Here is a 19,213-nt window from a genome sequence, read left to right on the forward strand (position 1 = left end):
TTTTAGAATGCATTATTCCTATAAATTCGTAAGTAAAGTCATATTGTGTGACTGAAAGATTTGTCTGATAAATTGTAGGTCCAAACACTGCATTTCACAGGAAACGTGAGGCTATACTTTTTAAGAAAAAGAAACCTGATAAAATAAATACCTTCCTCATATACAATATCTTTTAAGTCTTTGCTGTCTGTTGGCCACAAAAATGTATGTCATGTTTTTTTGTGAGCCGCAAACCTGACAAGACAAGTTTTGCACCTTTTATGAGCTATATCTGACTACAGACACTATTGATAAAAAGAGATAAGTTGTTTAACAGGTCACCCATGTTTTTTTCTGGTGTAGAACTCTAACATATTTTTTAAAGAAAAGCAGGAAGTAGTTCATAAGCAAAACACATTCAACTGTCCAAAACCTTGAACTCCCATAGAGAGATTAATACTGTCAATTCCAGATAAATATCTGAACAAAGCCTACTGAGAGTCCAGATTCAAATTTAGCAGATCACCTTATTTCATACATCAGACTTCATCCATTAAAATCTGCAACTCACTTATACAAACTCATTTCTTTCACCTTGGAGGATGCCAGTATCAGAATGGTGTCTTACTCATTAGCCAAGCCGGCCTTACAACTTCTTTAATGCTTTCTTTATTTCTGAAGTTTGCATGGCACTGAGGTTTTAAATTAAGGACCTGGGAGGTATGCGATGTCTAGGTTCTTTTGTGTATGAGTAATTCATTTTTCATCCTGCATTAAATTCAAAAGGCGCACAATGGCAAATGTCACCATTTCACTTTATTTCAAATTCCAATTTACCACTAATAAACTTAACAATAAAGAAAACAGATTGGGTCGTCTTGCAGAGGTTTAAGTCATCCACCTATACATTCTTTAAAGTGAACAGTTTCTAATATATTTATAGTCCAAGATGGCTTTGGGACAAAATGTGACAGAACATTTACTTTGACAAGATTTTCCACCTTGTTTTACTAGTGTGTAAAGCCTTCGGTCTTACCTTTGTCCATCAAATATAATAAATAAATAAATAAATAAGATCACTTTATTGGCCATATACAATTTCTTGTATTAGGAATTTATCTTTTTCACATGCCCCACCTTGCTCTCCATGAGACACACAAGACAGGGAGAAAAGCTTGGGGTCAAAGCGCAGGGTCAGCCATTTATACGGCGCCCCTGGAGCAGTTGGGGTTAAGGGCCTTGCTCAGGGGCCCAAAGAGTAGGATTCCTCTGCCGGCCCCGGGATACAAACCGGCAACCTTCCAGCCACAGGCACAGATTCTTAGACACTAAGCCACCGCACCATGAATGTAGTCTGGTATGTGAACAAATGATTGTAAGAGATACAAATCAGGAAAGGTCATTTGGCTCACCTAAGTATTTTGGTTGCAATTAATCCAGGTCTTTCCCCTTGAATTTCTTAGAAATTGGTGTAACATGGTAACATTTTCATGACATCAAGAAAGAGGAGAATTGTGTGGAACAACATGGCTCCTTCAAGACTCCTTCAACTTATTGAGTAAAAAGTGCCTCCTGCTCTCAGTTTTAAATGCACGTTCCCATAGTTCGCATTTGTGTTCTCTGGTTCTTGTTTCACTGTTAATTTTGAAAGTCAGTTCTCACACCATTAAAAGAAGGATATTAATGGCCTCCAGCATGTTCATCTGTGTATGTCAAGTTTGTTACAACGACACCTGTATAGAACATTGCTCCCCCTTCCACATAAAATCACACATTTATGAGGTATCCAATTACCTTGGCTTGTGTCTAGTTATTTGTTCTCCTCAGATTACATCCTCGGACAAAGTATATCTGCTAGTAGCTATGAATATATATGAGGTCTTGTTTTCCTTCCTATCTGAAGTTCATATACTCCTCTCTCAAGGCATTCCACCTTTTGTATCTTATCTGGCTATACATTATCATAATTATTGAAAATATTACAATTCCCAGCCTGCCTCAGAAATATAAAGCTCAAAGCAATATTAACCCTAAAGAGGACACCAATCCTTCAGACAACATGCACACACACAAACTACTTTAAGGACACCAACTGAACCAGGCAACAATTCTTCAGAAGATTGGAAGAAACCCAGAAGTGCCCAGCGAAAAACCAAACCTCACACAAAAGGTACAGCAGTCCACAAACAAACACATGACCCAAACAGCTATAAGGATGTGGTATTAACTGCCTTGCTACTGTGATACCCCAGAGAGAATATCTGTATCATCTATTGACCTGTTTAGTTAGGTATAGACAACATGATACTGCTCCCTCAGTGACCAAGAGCAGGAAATCTACAGAACAATGAGCTCACACTAAAGGGTCATCTGACAACTGCTTCTAAGAGTAATTCTTTTTTTTCCCTTTAATTTAATCTCACCATGCTTGGCACCACTGTTGTGGATCAATAGGAAAAACAAATTCCATGCCCCCAGAAGACAAAACAGAGAATCTTATAAAGCAGGTTTGGTACCTAACCAACACAATAAGACAAACCAGATCTGAGAATGAAAACAGTCTTTTAAACATTTTGTACAGCAGTAGTAGAAACACATGATGTATTTATCCAAAACAGATACAATGTAAGAATATTGGGGAAGACTTCCCTCAATAATTAAAAAAAACACATCTATAACTGCAATTAACAAGAATCAGGGCAGGATTAAAAAAAATAAATTCAGTTTGACGCAAAGTAGTAGCTAGAAACTGTACAGCACTTTCTAATATTTTAGAGGTTCTTGGAAATGCAGCTACTGTACCTTTGATTTCCATTGAGCCATTATCCATTAATTTATTAACAGGTAGTGCCACCTCCTTTACCTTGCTTAATACAAATTAAAAATGATAAAATTACCATGCATCATTCTGTACTTATAAAATAGATATCATATTAAACACTTAATGTTAGCTATTCAGACTTTTTCTAGAGTGTCCTTTAATGTATAAACATATAGATATGAACTATAAATAGGTTATTTCCTTTCTGGTATTGTCTCGCAATACCAGAAGGTGAAAGAGTGAAACGCCATTTATATCAATAGCACAGAACTAGGAAGAATACACATACAAATAGTTACATGTACAGTACAGGGAAAAGAAAAAAATGCAGATTACACAACAGCAAAACGCAGATTATGTATATTTCTCCGACGGTTTCATAATCCCTCTAGGGAATATGGCAGGGTTGTGGCTGGAGACAATGAAAAATGGGGTGTCCTTTCAAACGGCAGTCGCTAAGTATAAATGCTATTTTACTGAATTGCAGAGTTCATTCTTAATCCTATTGTCTGAACTATGTAAATAACCGATATTCAATACTGTTCTTACTTTGGCCGTATCCCCTACTTAAGAAAATTTGAGATGGCTATAGGAATCAATCCAATCCACCTTGGCGCAATACAATCTGTCGGTTCAACTCCGTCCCTGAGAAGAAAAGCAATTTCCATCCTCCCACTAACAGCCACCTGGATCTAACAGTATGGCAAACTACGTGGGGTGATGCATAATACGTTCTTGTTGAACAGGATTCACACTATTAAGAATCGGCGTTATCATCGTCAGTTTTTCATTTCCGATTATATGTAAGCTTTTGTTTGAAGTTACTTAAATAAAGAAACAGTGACAAACTTTAAAAATGTACTTAAGCAATTAAAAAATGTAATGAGTTTCTAGTCTACTGTTGTTATCATAATTAGCTGTCACATTGTGCAAATCAAAAGTGAAATCAAAGTTTCTCTGAAGCACCGAATAGCTACATTTTGCACGTTAGAGTCCCCACCGCCCACTTTAGGGCGCCTCATTAAACTAATAGCAAGTGGCGAAGTGTTTCTATAAAACGTTTATTAGTAAAACCATTAGTGTTGCCTTGTTCATTGTTTTAATTCGTCTAGGAAGAATCATTCAAGTACAACATCTCATTTAGAACAGTCAGGCAACAGCTTGCCTGGTTTTTTTTATTTGGTGTTGATGAATTGGTCTAATACCTTGCTTTACTAAAACTCAAACTTTACCCCTACGTCCCTTAACATAGTAATTAGTATACAGCTAATAGAAAACGAATACGTGAAACCCACCGCGTGCTTTCAGGTTACAGGTTAATAGAAACACGAGCAGAGAAACTCGGGAAAACAAGCTTGATGTACTTTAGAATAACCAAATATACAAACTTTCAGCGAACATTACATCGTGAGATGAGAAGAATGGTCTTTATAATAACACTTACATGCGTGTTGATACAGTTAGGGTTTTGTCCCGTGAAAACACCTCTAATGTTTTTCAGTGTGTTGTAAATCCTGAGTTTGCCACTTCCAACTGTGCGATCTAATTTACATTAAGACAATAATACGAACACGCCGTTGTCATTTGCACTAGAAAACAACACATTGGATACATTAAATGGTTGTTTAAAGAGATACGTCATGGTGGATAAAAAGCTATTGAAAACTCCACAAAAGACACACACCTGCATTCGCTGGAAACTGAATTTCATTAGTCTTATTTAAAAACAAACGTGACTGACAGGTATACTTCAGGTCTTAGTTCTAAAAAAGCCTGGCTGTATTCATATTTAAAACTAAGTCCTTGATTCACCCACCCAGCACTTACACACTCCTACTCAAAGCTCTCCAATTAAAAAAACAAATGAGAAAAAATTAGAGGCCCTGTATATAGCTGGTATACAGTGCAAGATTAAAAAAAACACCGTCCAAGTTAGTACCTTAGCGAATACTGACCGACCTATGCTGTGAATCTTACTACTTCAAAATCTAAGGTATAGTAGGTATTAAATTCACAGCTCATTCAAGATCTCAAAGGGGCATGAGTCTAAGTAGCATTTTTACCCTTACTTATTTCAAACCAATTAAACACGAGGCTTTCTACACGGAGACTCCTATATACCTGATCCGTAAAGCAATGTGCAGCAGAACACAAGAGAAAGTATCCAGCGCTGCTTATTTGCTTCATCCTCAGATGTGATGCGTAAAACACACACAAAAAAATGATTAGGCTACACTATACAGACAGCTCAGCGAAATGAAAGCTTTGCAAACGCTGGAGAAAAAAAAACACATATCTTGCATTCTAGCAGAGGACAAACTTAAACCTTCCAGTGTCTGAAGACATTACCTTTTGGATTACTGAATGCGGTGTACCAAGAAAGCGAGATGAAGCCGCATAGACCGAACAAGATGACAGTTAGGAAGGTGCCATTTCGGAGCCTCATCTCCGGATCACCGGGATCATGTCCGAACCGAAAACGGGGTGGTGGTTGCTGTGTTCGGTTTCGTTTCACCAGAAGAGGGAGAATTCCTCGGAAACAGGAGCAGGGATAAGGGGTTATAATTCCGAGGAGATCATGCACATTCACAGGCACCGAGAGCGGAGCCTGACTCGGGGTGGGGAGTAGAGAAAAGGGGGAAGGGTTTGCTACATGGGTTTAGAGTGAGGAGCTCCTTAAAGAGAACGAGTCATGTATAATATTCCGGGCGTTTAGATGTTAGCCAACAGTTCAGGACTCATTTCAATCTGGCGCTCATATTTTACAGTGCGACACTGACTCGGTTTACAGATGCTATTCCAATTATTTTCTGAGCGCATGCGAATGCTATGTATCCAAGTGTATATCTAAAACAAACGTCAAGAGCGTAATTTTCTTTTCTAAACGTGGAAATAACACCGCAAAAACATGCGTTTCAAATGTAAGCAAAGGTCCGCAGTAGTTTTTAGGTATTTGCAATATTTACAATAAGAGAATTAACAGTTGCAATAACACTGACATTGTTGGGAAAAGAGGTGCACGGAAAATGTATATATTTTTAGCTCCAGTTAACACATTTATACTCACAAAATACCCTTTAAATAGTTTGTAAATGCTATGCTTTTAAGCAGTCTGTCGAAAAACTCTAGAATGCAATTTTTTGATACTGCACTCTAGCATTGGAGAACACTTTTAGATTGTTTTAAATGTTGCATAATTTGTACGCATTTGTGTTAAACATGTATAATGGTGGTTTAGGGTTGTACACCTGTTTATACTTACTCAGATTCACAACTTCAGGAAATTGAAAGATGAGGAAAAAACGAAAAAAGCCCTAAACGAAAAAATACAGGCCCGATCTTCCTATCTAAATGCTTACGCACGCAAATTCTGACCAATACATAACACGTATGCATAGGTTAACTAAGTACTAAAGAACGGCGAAGAGCTTTTTTTTAACATCGTTGTAGGCTACTGATACGAACATTTTTTTTCCTTACTTGAACGTTTTTTTTTCTTTACAGCTATTTAAAAATAGGATATGCAGTGCTATTGGCTACTAACGTTTTTCTCGGTGACAATATGTGGTTGTCTTTAATGTTTTAATTGTATTTGGTTTTTATATTTTAACAGGCGCTTTAAGTGGCCCGTGCCACAATTTGGTTGTGTTTAAACCACGTTGCTCATCATATTTCTTTGACAGGAAGCTTAAATATGTGTTACTGAAAACAAATAGGGCCAAAGTTAAAACTGTTTTCTGCAAAGATACATTTTTTTTGTATCCGGGTACGTAGCGTAAATATGAAAATACTAAAATACTAAAAGCATAAAATTATTTATAATGAATTGTTGTTCAAACAGTAAACCGATTTTCTAAAACAAATGATAGTCCTTCACATAAAGAATCACATTTACTAGGGCTTTACCAATAATGTCAATGTCACAGGCATGCGTCCGATTCACTTTCGCACAAAACCTCACTTACCTCGACTTTTTAAGACTAATAGGAATATTACACACTCGCCAACGGTGTTGTGGAATAGCCTACATAAAACAACGTAACTCAAAAACCCAAATAGTTTTGTTAAGTTGTTGTTTGTAACCTCAGGAAAGGCATGGTGGACGTAGTATTAGGAAAATATTACTTCAGGTGGGTAGCTGCGTCAGCATGCGTAGGCTGCAAAGTAACAATAGGTTTATTCCATGCTGAAAAGAGAAGAAAACACAACATTTCGGCCGTGGAGCCTTCTTCAGGTGTGAGAAAGACAGGGCAGTAAGCAAATGTGAAATATTAGATTTAAGGCAGAATATTAAATAACCTGGAAGAGCGTTTTTTTTCCAAAGCACTTTCACCTTTGTTTATAAAGGTATTGAGGCTGAAATAAAGTGATAAATATCTCATGATGTCCATTAGACAACTAACGTTCACTGCATTAACGTGTCATCAGTTTGCAGCCTGAGTCTCGTATTGTTCAGATATTGGACGCCGTCTACATAAACTGCTTGTCATATGACCTAAAAGATAGTGTGAAGTTTTTACGGCAACGTATTAAACGGAACGTTTTAATGTCGAAAAAGAGTATTTTTACGTAACCATAAGCGCTGTCCACCACTAGCGACTGTTTCTTATGGGCATTTATTGCCACCTTGTGGTTGATTAAGTTAAGTTAAATTCTGTGAATTATTTCACAGCATAGTGAAACACGCTGTTATAATAGTTACACTTATATAGCGCTTTTCTGGACACTACACTCCGCTTTACAGGTATTGGGGACTCCTCTTCTTAACCACCAATGTGTAGCCCCACCCGAATGATTCCCCAGGACGCTCACTACATTTCAGCTACTGTCACCGCCGTGTGCGCGTACATTTGTTAGCAGGATACCCCTTCGCAATTTGGATTTTTCCATATAATCCTGCAATCTCAGTATTAAATTAGAGAATCTATCAAGCTTTTAAAATGTATTCGATTATTTAAATTTACGTAAAACCAGAAATTATTTATAAGAAAGATTCTGCATTAGCCCGAATGTTCCATTTTATCAATGTCCATTTGCTCAAACATGTTATTAAGCGCACGCAAAACAAATGCCACTCATATCGTTGAAGAAGTGTCCATAATTTCCTTTTTTTAAACTTCAGACGCTCTTAGAGCTATCTAGCGCTAGGTTTTTGGGTAACAAATGCATATACGTTTTTCAGAAAGCCGTCTGTAGATGACCAGACCAGTCCCGAAACAAACAAGACACACGAAATGCTACAGGCATCTTGGGTTTTAAGGAGTACAGCCTGGCTTACCAAATACAAGTGTTTCTAGAACACGCACGTGTTTGTAGCAGCTCGATACCTGCTCGAACTGTAGGAGTTAAGCACGAAGAGGTCGTAAAATTTCAACTGTAAACAAATTACAAGTTTTGGAATGCATAAACTTAATATTTTAATACCTTCGCAGTTTTTATTCTCATGGCGCCTCACTCGATATTACCCTTGGGGCGATGCATTTAATACTATTGTAACGCATACGGCCACCATCGGCTGTGAGAGCCGGCTTACCAGCGCGGTGACGTCAGGCGGCAGCGGCGAGGGCGCATACCCACGTGAACCCCGTAGCGCTACAATACTAAGACATGACGCATGCCAACACGTTAACCATCTGTGACATAAACCTGTGTTTGTAATGTATGTAAAATCACCGTGATTGTAAGATATATGGTTTTTATTTTCTAAGGCACGTTTTCCTTTTCTTTCCCTACCGTGACACGCTGTTGCCAAGCCCATAGCTGTGGGATACCATCGCGACAAGTTATGATAGGGACCCCATTTATATTGCGGCAGTGTATATCACGACTGGCGCCTTGCTTCCATGCCACCCTGGCACCGCTGTCGCAACAAAGGTCTCATATCAGGACATGATATACCCAGACAGGTCGTGTCGCGATATATGGACTTGTGTAGCGACATGGGTTCAACATATCTTGCCAGGGTGTATCCTATTGCAACATATGGACTCCATGTCGTGACATGGGACAGGGCATTTTTGCCAGGGTACGCCATATCGCGATATGAGGGCTCCATGTCGCGACATGGGGCGGGGGGTGTTTTGTCATATCGCGATATGCGGGCTCCATGTCGCGACATGTGGGCGGGGCTTTTTTTCGGGGGTATGTCATATCGCGATATAGGGCCTTTCATGTCGCGACATGGGGTGGGGGCATTTTTGCCAGGGTACGCCATATCGCGATATGCGGGCTCCATGTCGCGACATGGGGCGGGGTGTATTTTTCATATCGCGATATATGGACTCCATGTCGTGACATGGGGCAGGGGCGTTTTGTCGGGGTATGTCCTATCGCGATATATGGACTTAATGTCGCGACTGTGGCACCGTGACAGTGATGGGTATCGCGATGTAATCGTGATGCGAGCACTCTTATCGTGACATGCTATTGGAGTCGTGAACGCGCTGTGAATGCCATGACATTCTTTGTCTGCTATTCAGTTTTGACCTCAGTGCGACTTCTCTTAGATTGATAAGTTATTGGAAACCAATGAATGTCTTACTGTATATCCAGCGTGCTCATAGAGCACACACGGTTAAGCACGACTACAGTATTTGGGACCAAGAAGAACCTCCATCACCTGTGTATCTGCATGTTCTCGGTACTTCCAGGTGGCGCTTTACCCAATCAGAGTGTCGATTCTCACTCTTCACCCAATCGCGGCCCGAGCTGTTCGGGGGTTTAGCCAATCACGGGTCTGAGAGCTGTTCAAGGAAGCAGCGCCAGGTGGATCGGCTTGTTTACTGTCAATGAGAATCTATTTTTAAAATGCTTTACTTATTTGCAAAGTAACTACATCGGCTTGGTTTTTAACGCCTTTATTGATTCACAATGTCCCGTGCTCTTCGAAATAAATACATTTGTATTTGCAATATAACTGTCTCCGCTGCTTTCTGTAATGAATACATCGTATTTGTACAATTTGATCGTGTATTTAAGGTAGGGGAAACACCTCCTGCTTTGTACTTAAAAATGAATAGAGATGTAAAGCCTATGATCATTATATTATTATGCTCGTGCTTCAAATTTTGTTTTTTATTGTTAAATTATATCGATCTTGAAACTAATACCTAAAAATGTGAATATGGGCTCTCGTGTTGTACCAGCGGTAATATGGAAACTGGGGTCTCTTCACCAATGCATGGAGTACACAAGCAATACATTTTCGAGAACATGGTTAAAAATTAAAAGAAAACACCTAACCCAATGAACTAACTCCTCCCTAAATGTAAGACAGTTTATTCGTGTAAAGGCTGCAAAGTCTGGGGTCAACTGATCAAAAGATCACAGCTGAAAGATCTAGTCGTGACTTTGCTGTTTTGTACGTCACGGAGTGACGTCACAGCCAGGAAAAGAAAGCGTGAAATGAGCCATACAGGAGATAGCTGTGTGAATCTGTGGGTTTGCAATAGACCAAAGCAGAGAGTCGGTGATGGGTAATGGATAGGTTTATGTCTAGAAATGGAAGAGTGATGGAAGATATGTTAACTGTATATTTGAGGGACTGGTGGAAGTTGGTGAAGTGATGCAGGAACTGCACTAGCTGGTCATTAGAGCATGAATTATTATTGTTGTTGCTGTTGTTGTTGTTAACAATGCATTTAATTTACATAACACACTACATTACAGCGAACTTCAATATGCTTCACATAAAAGACAAAACTAAAAAGAGAAGTCAATAAACATACCAATAACTAAGGTGGAAAAAGAAAAATGAGTCTGCAGTACTGAGGTTTTAAGGTCTCTTTTAAAAGTAAGTTGCTAGCAGTCAATTAAAACCAGAACCGCCCAGTATTTGTACAGCCTCTTTCCTAGGGCTGCCTTTTTGCTTAACCTGAATTCCTAGCTCTATGTGCACTGTTGCTGTTTATTAGCGCTTCTTGTCTGATATACAGTATGTAGAATAATAATAATAATAATAATAATAATAATAATAATAATAATAATAATAATAATTGCTTACACTTATATAGCGCAGGAAAATTCAGTATCTGGCACAGGATTCAAGCTAACTTCTAACCCCATCCTATTAAAGAGCAGAAACTGCTAAAACAGTTCAATAAACTTGATTAAGAAAGAGCTCAGAAAGAAGCAGACACAGGGATAGTTCTCTCTGTTCCAGGGCTGAAAACAATGTGCTCCTGTGTCACTCAGTCTGTGTCTTATATTGTACCTGTATTTTGTAGTCCTCTATTGTAATTTTACCTTTATTACATCACTATATTGTACTTCTGAAGGTATAGATGAAATTTTGAATCTTCTTTGTACAAATTGGAATTCTTTTTTGTAAATTGCTTTGGGTAAATACGACAGCTAAATTACTGTGATTATCAATAATGGATTTTACTACGTCAATGACATACACTCATGTAAGGAACCTTGATTCTTTTATTTAAATCCGAAAGGATGACAACAAATAAGCTGTATTTAAATGCCATCATATTCTAATACTTTTATGTTGTAATGCTGTATATTAGCGTCTAGACATTGTTTCATTTGACAACAGTACCTCTGCCTTGAATTTACACTGCGTTGCTTTATAGGAGTAAAGAGGAGACAATGACAAGTCGTTTGGCATGAACTTCTGGAACTTTCGTGATCTTTTCTTTAGTGATTCATAGGAGGTCCTGGTGGAAACGCGATACAAGAGAATAGCAATAGAATCATATGATTCGGATGAGTCATAGTCAGGTGACGTTACTCCTTCAGGAGGGGGAAGAGAGGGGGGGGCGAAGGGGGGTATTGCGACATACAATAATTCATAGCAACTTTCACTCTCTTTCGTCATTTTCAGGTAAAGGGGCAAATCAAGGCCTAGGCTCTCATGGTGATGCAGCATTTTATAGTATAGCTTTGTTAACCGATTTATAAGCTTATCAGCATCACATGCTTTTATGCTACCTGATGCAACCTCTTGTTTGTTTCTCTACACAGGACTTTATTATTCTCAATTTAAGGAAGATCCATAAGCAAATAAAAAAGAAAACTAAACCCAACTGCAGGTTGGAAATTATAAACCAGAACTGGCTTCCCGAAGCACAATTCATCAGGTTTTATGGGTCAATCTTAAATCCTCAAATTCTGAACCAGTAAGTTGGATTAAGTTAATTTTCACTACTGTAGCAGGTGAGGTGTTCAGCCGTTATCACCCATTATCAGGCAGATGCCTTTTTCTATAAGGGGCAGAATCTTTGTGTTGCCTATCCCAGGTGCAAGGTGAGACTGTACTGCACGAACCAGTTATCCTAGCCAACAGGCCCTTAGAAGGTAGAAATGGAGAACCTGAAGAACAACAACAGAAAAGGAGCATATATACTCCATAGAGGAGATGCCCCTGTCTGGAATCCAACCTAAGACCCAAAGCAGTAAGAAAAGTGGTCCTAACCACCATGCCACCACAATGTAATTTCATTTTTTGAAATAGAAAACACCAACATTTTGTAGCTCTCAAGGACCACAGTCAGTCATTTCTGACTCGGCATCACCAATTAATTTGCTGCTCATTCGCCGTAACTGTTGCTTGAAAAGCTGCACAGAACAGTTCCATGCGGTGAATGAGCTAATACAGAACCTGACTGACGCAACGTGTTAAACTGATCTGACCGTAAACGTGTTGCACGTCTTCAAAAACCTACGGGGTTAATTACTAGGGCCAGGGTTGTCCACCACCTGGTTACAAACTCAGGACCTGATGGCAGGTTTCTGTGCGGCTTCTTCTCTCTCGCCCTCCAGTACTTGAGTTTGAAACCCGCGGTGAGACAAAGTTGTCGATTCTGCCAGGCCTTGATAAGGCTCCTGCATAGTCTAGGCAAACAGCCGATACTCATAGAAGAGTACATACACACAGCCACGGCTGTTAAAAAGGCTGTTCAATATGTGTTGAACAAAAATGTTCCAAAACACAAGTTTGTGCCAATTTCCAGTGACTCATCTTCAACATGAGAGGGTGGCAGGTTCTGTACCTCGCCAACGCGCAGGAAAGACATTGAGGTGGATCTCTTACTTCATGCTGACTTGCAGATTGCCATCTTGCCTGATAAACAGAGGTTATTAGATAATGTGAAGACGGTCCCCCTAGTCTCTCTCATAGTGAAAATGACTGGTTATGATTTACTTTAAGTCACATTTCTTAAGATAACGAGGTACCTTCAAGTGAAGTTGAACAGGCTTTCTAAAACATTTATGTAGGTGGAAGGAAAATAGGTTTCGTCAGGGATGCCCGCTTTATACTGACTTCTGTACAAACCAGTGTTGTTTCTAATACTGAAATTGATACAATTCTAAAAAAGTATTTCCATTTATAAATTAAAAACATTACTGGCTCTGAATTTTGCTCCCTGAAATTAATATTTCCAGTCTTTTCTGTGTTCCCGCGAAAATCTTGAGTTTAGTTTTTAGAACCACTAGATGATACATAACTAATGTAATTGATAATTCACTCATGTCTTGCTTTTAACTCGTATTCTAACATGTATTTTCATGTATTGCATGTACCTCAGTAGTAGGATCATTTCTTTCTCGTATTACAGTTCCTTTTTTTTATACTGAATATTTTCTGTTTTACAGAAGCTGATATTTCCATTCTGTTTTCCCGCGCTGGGATGTCACTGTAAAAAAGTGCTTTGTCATTCTTCGACCTTCAACAACCCACTTTGAATAGGGCTCCATTCTGTTTACTTTGCTAAAGACTGGCTTGTTAGTAAACGCGAAGAAAAAAAGTGCGTTTTTTTACCAGACAGCTGGATTTCCCCCTATTCTCATAGCAACACCCTTTTAATTTTTTAGGATGCACAACCCCTGAAGAAATGCTGATTGGCTGGGGTACAGCATAAATACTAGCAAGGAGGCGGAACTACAACACAGCAGACTAGAAAGCTGCAGAAGTACAGTAGCTGGTTTATTCAAGTGCGCAATAAGGTTCACGGGTTCTCGTCGGAGCTGGTCAGGTGAAGATCGAAAAGAAGAGGTAACCATGTCGATGACAGTGAAAGCCTATCTCCTTGGGAAGGAGGATATCCACAAGGAGATCCGCAGGTTCGCCGTCGATCAAGAAGTGTCCAGCAGCTTTGAGTACTTAACTCGAAAAGTGGCCGAGGTTTTCCAAAGCCTCAGGAATGCCACTTTCCAGATGTACTATAAAGGTAAGAAACTTTGGGGGAAAAAAACGAGAACTTCAACCTGTTTGATGAGATGTCACGATTAAACTTGCTACTAAGTGCAGCTGTGAATTTGTATAGGTCAGCTGGGAGAAGCAAGCTACTTTGTTACATCACGAGGGCCTTTTGTTTATAATGTAGCCTGATGGCAAAGTGAGTTATGCAAATTGTACATTGTGGGTTGTGCTGTGCAGTCATTGTGACGCACTCACTTTTAGAACTCGCAGAAAATGGCAAGGATATTTATTACAAGATTGTCGGATGTTTCAGTTTGTTGCGTTGACCTTTATCAGTGTTTTATGGACTTATTGTTGGATTGTGTAACAAAATCGCGTTGCGCGTGACATTGGAAGCGGCTTTAACGTCGTTATTTTTAATACGTCAGGTGAAGAGAGAAGGGTTATTAATTACTGTAACCTGAATAATGTGGTACAGATATCTGTGATGGCAAGGGCTATCGCTTAATGAGCTACAGAGAAACAAAATTAACACTTAAAACGGATGTTAATCCTTGGCTACTAAACATTGAATATCGTTCTGTGACTTCATGACGCCGAGATATAGGTTCATTGTATTCTGCAGTCTACTGTACACGCAGTAAGATGGGACTGTCAGTCCTATCCAATTCCCACTGCTTATCAACGTTTTCCTTTGGTAGACTTCCGTGTATTGTCGGTTTATTGTTGTTTTTTTTCCTAATATCTGGAAGAATGGAATTGAGAACGTTCACAAAATGACTTCATCTAAATTCTATCGCTTCCCTCCCGTTAAAGTTTTACAAAACAAAGGTTTTCTGTTTGATATGTTAAGGAATACCCCTTAGCAGCAGTTGATACGAGCCGTATTAAATAACACTCCCATGGTTCGTCAAGACCAATGTCTGATGTGTCAGTTTGGTGATCATGTTCTTAACGCCCTGTTGCCCAATGAAAACAATGCATTATTTAATCCAAATGCGTTACTGAAACTCCTAAGTACAGCAGTAAGGCTCGTGGGAATGTTACCGAGACGTCGAAAACACCTCATTAGTAGAGACTGGAATACTTCAGTTGAGCTTGATTGCAGTTAAGGTAAAACTTTCCATAGCATCTCCTTTTTGTTCCCTGAGTAAATGACTAATTGTCTGTAAATTAAACCCTGCTAACTGACACTTTTTTTCCCCAACAGATGAGGATGGCGACTTGATTGCTTTCTCCTCTGATGATGAACTGATGATGGGACTTGCTTGTATAAAGGACGATACTTTTCGAGTCTTCATTAAAGGCAAGTTGTTTACCCTGGGTGAATCATTTACAGTTCTTAGGGGACCGACTAAATGTGTTTAAACAATGACTTCAAAGTTTGCTCTGTCACAAAACTAAGCCAGTTTTTTTTTTTTTAATATTGAGCAAAATCCATGAACACGAATACTTTTACCACTTGGAGGTAATGTGAAATTTAACGATTGGGGAAGTAGGCAATGTTTATTGAATTAATTTAAAGGTGGTGGCTCCACTCCTAGCTTTTAACTGTTAAATAGACATGTATCCTGTGCCACACTTTTTCTGTGAAACATGCTGCAGTATCCATTTTTAGGGACAGATAATCAGAAATCTCCTGTGCTCATGACCGTGGGTTTTTTTCCCCCCTTCACCCCACAGAGAAGAAGGAGTGCAAGCGGGACTTTCACCCCCATGGATTCCAGGGTCCTGATCGCCCCTTCCCTTTCCCCTTCTCCTTCCAATCCCCTCCCCCTCCCCCCTCCCATAACGCCGTGCACCCCAACGTGACCTGCGACGGCTGCGAGGGCCCAGTGGCTGGGACGCGCTTCAAGTGCACCGTCTGCCCCGACTACGACCTGTGCTCATCCTGCCAGGCCAAGGGGCAGCACAAGGAGCACCCCATGCTTCCCATCTGGGCTCCCCTGCAAAACATGTTTGAAGTAAGACGCCTGGCTGAGCCATGATCGGAACCGAACACTTCTTGGAAACCTTGTTTGTTCTAGATCAACATTATGACGGCTGTTCCTTTACAAAAACATTATCCCTGTTTTTAGACAATGACTATTCAGTCCAGATGACTAGCACAGCTGCATATCCTCTTCTGGGTTTCAAATAGTTCCATTACTTGTTTTAGCAAAATTCAAGGTTTAATTAAGTTTTGTGCTATGATATAACTGCTTTATATGCATTATATGTGCATGTTTCCCCCTTGGTGTGACAGAAGTTGTTTTTTACAGTTCTAAACTATGCCGAACCTTCCTGAAATGTCACTTTTCTACTCTGGTTCTAACTGGATCTGCCTGTATGGCTAAACTGCAAAATTGTCTGAACTGCTTTTTCTTCATAACCTCATATTGCTGTTTTGTATTTGTGAACTGTTTGGAGGGTTTCGTAAAACCTCAATATAATTTGTGTAAAAAAAGAAAATGTACACTCTTAGGCCTGGTTCGGTAGTTTAATCTTTTTTTTTTCCCCCTAGTGGTACCCGCGCGGGAAGTGGATGCGCAAGATGAGACATGGCTTCCCCCACTGCATGTGGGCTGGAGCCCAGAACAGGCCCCAAGCCAGCCAGGCTGGGCCCCAGCCTACGCCCCAGCCTGATCCGCAGAACACCCAGGAAGAAGCAGGTAAGCAGTCCCTAGCCTACAGCTCCTCACATCCTTTTTACCACTCTTCTGCCTTCATGTAAGCTAATGAACAAAAAGTAGCTTTGTCACGGATGTCGGAAAAGGCATGCTGTGGAATGGCCAGAAGAGCAAAAGAGACCCTATGCATAGTGGCAAAACTGGGGTTAGCCCGGGCTCAGGAGGTCAGACGATGTCGGGTAGAAACCTATGCCCTCAGGCTGCTGAGGAAATGACCTATTGGTAGGTGGGTCTCAAGACATCCGAACCCTCAATGCTGAGTGAGGAGGAAAGGGTGACCCGGAAATATATAGCCCCACACAAAGACACACCGGAAGGACAAGCAAAGCACAGGGAAACTAGGAACAGGACACAATAGGAGTGCCCCCTAGCTGTAGAGGGCTTGACAAACTTGCTTAGCTCATGCCTACTTCAAAAATAGACTCGACTTCTCAATCTTCTTATCTTCATATTTCCAAACTTTTTTAACTTTGAACAAGCAAGATTTCATATGGTCTTTAAGCCATGCAGCTTTCTATAAAATGAAGAACCAAAGACTGAATTGTCAGGTCTTAAAAATGGATTTGCTTTAAATCATTGTGGTCTTTCTTTACAGGTCAAACTTCTGTGCACCAGGATAGTGTGGATTATCTGAAAAACATTGGGGAGGGTGTGGCAGCCATGCTGAGTCCACTGGGTAAATCTGTTTTTGTATAAGGAATGTGCTAAATCTAAAAAGAGCACTGCTATGAATGATTACAGCTATGGTCCACTTAACTGATACTACATGACAACAAAGGACATGTCGAATCCTTCTTTTGACCAGTCCAAATGTTCTCTGCAGGCATTGATGTAGACATTGATGTGGAGCACAGAGGATCAAGGACCAAAGTGAACCCAACCCAGCCTGCTTCTGGAGACATGTCCAGTACCCAGGCTGGAAAAATAAGAGAGGACAGCCAGCCGAGTGGTGTTGAACCAATGGACAGTGAGCAGCCAACTGATGGGCAAAGTAACCTGCAAGCCACCAACAGTGGGGCAAAGGTACAGGTTTTATACCATATGCGTCTGTCTCCACCCCAGAAACCTGTTACAGATGTAATGATCATGGTCACGATTCCGATAATGAGACTTCATGCAAAATCCTGCTATTTTTCTTCTTCTGTTGCGGCAGTTTGAATAACCGAGTAGTTTCTTCTACTGATTAGTAATTAATTTACCAATTTAATTTTCACATCCAATAGGGGCAAAAAGAAACAACCAGTGATGAGGAGTGGACCCATCTCTCCCCAAAAGAAGTTGACCCCTCAACAGGGGAGCTGCAGTCCTTCAGGCTGGAGGAGGGATTTGCGGGGCCCAGTCCCCTTAGTGCTTCTGCACAAGGTCCTACTGGTCTGAGAGAGGCAGCCTTGTACCCACATCTTCCCCAAGGTAAATAGCTGGAGTTGGTCATGTGTATGTATCCTCCAACTTAATTCTGGACGTATTTACTACAAAAGCTAAAAACATGCTACATTGAGCTCACTAGTATTAACTGCACTTGGATATAAAGAAATAATTGGATCCATAATATCTACCAACTTTTAAATTATTAATCATTCTTTTAGTTCCATATTGGAGCACTTACAAAAAACCTCTTCAAGCCAGATCTTTGTTTTCATGTACAACTGTTGGGGAATCCTCAACTGCAGCCAAGAGTTAAGACGGTCTTGTTTCTTGTGCAGATGCAGACCCGCGCTTGGTGGAGTCCCTGGCTCAGATGCTGTCCATGGGTTTCACAGATGAAGGTGGATGGCTCACTCGTCTCCTTCACACCAAGAACTTTGACATTGGTGCGGCAATGGATGCCATCCATTTCTCCAAGCCTTCCGCACCACCAAAGAAGTAGACTTTCAACATGACACCCCAGCAGAGCAATGGCAGTTCCTACCTTTCGCTTTCCTGTAAAACTTCAGCAGGCATCACTGACAATAATACAAAGTCTCCAGATCACTTCTTGCACGTACAGTAGGGCTGAAGTTTTAAAAATGTAACAACTAGGAAAATATCCTAGAGTGCTAGACAGCCTACCCGCCGTTTTGGGAGAGATGTTGTAATGTCTTTTATTCTGACCCTTTTCCGACTTTGGCAGGAAATACCAGACCATTTTAGCATCCGTGGGATTCTGTCATCTTAAGTAACCCATCTGATTTCCAAATTTGATTTTATTTTAAATGTCCCAACTTTCTGAAAGAACTGGTAGCAATATATACAAAGAACGTTTATTATTTTTTGTTTATGGCCCAATCACCCTACATTTTTTAACTTCCCTCTACCTTAGAAAAATGAAAAAGTACAGATAACGTAACATTTAGTTAAAAACAAGAATTGCTTGTACAACATGTTATCCTAATTTATGACTGTGTAGCCAACTGAAATGATCTTACTATAATAGTTTAGGTTCTGGTTTCAGAGATGTGAAATATTATTGCCAGTGATGTTCATGAAGTATTTGCTGAATTGTGACAAAATGAGATGGAGGTTCTGATTTATTACAGCTTGATTGTTTAACAGTCTTAAATTTATATCTGTCCTAGCTTTCGGCAAAATAAATTGCTTATGCAGCAAAATGTC

General features: G+C 40.0%; 2 protein-coding genes across 3 annotated transcripts in view; one reads left to right on the forward strand and one right to left on the reverse strand.

The window, feature by feature from the left end:
* mgat4b (alpha-1,3-mannosyl-glycoprotein 4-beta-N-acetylglucosaminyltransferase B) overlaps window positions 1-5,451 on the reverse strand; it is a 112,392-nt gene extending 106,941 nt beyond the window's left edge. The window contains exon 1 of one of the 2 annotated variants that reach the window (XM_015349891.2): window positions 5,150-5,451. In XM_015349891.2, coding sequence (XP_015205377.1) covers window positions 5,150-5,246 — 97 coding nt within the window. In that variant the 5' untranslated portion in view covers window positions 5,247-5,451. The remainder of the gene's footprint in view (window positions 1-5,149) is intronic. The other variant, XM_006631896.3, reaches the window with a different exon arrangement.
* An 8,084-nt stretch (window positions 5,452-13,535) lies between these two features.
* sqstm1 (sequestosome 1) lies at window positions 13,536-19,209 on the forward strand. The gene is made up of 8 exons (XM_006632027.3): window positions 13,536-13,980; window positions 15,163-15,258; window positions 15,636-15,916; window positions 16,456-16,603; window positions 17,217-17,297; window positions 17,445-17,644; window positions 17,845-18,031; window positions 18,325-19,209. Exons 1-8 carry the CDS (start codon window positions 13,812-13,814, stop codon window positions 18,486-18,488), a joined length of 1,326 nt encoding a protein of 441 aa, XP_006632090.2. The 5' UTR covers window positions 13,536-13,811; the 3' UTR covers window positions 18,489-19,209.
* The last annotated feature ends 4 nt before the right edge of the window (window positions 19,210-19,213 follow it).

This window comes from Lepisosteus oculatus, chromosome 11 (genome assembly GCF_040954835.1).
Source record: "Lepisosteus oculatus isolate fLepOcu1 chromosome 11, fLepOcu1.hap2, whole genome shotgun sequence".
Classification (NCBI taxonomy): Eukaryota; Metazoa; Chordata; class Actinopteri; order Semionotiformes; family Lepisosteidae; genus Lepisosteus; species Lepisosteus oculatus.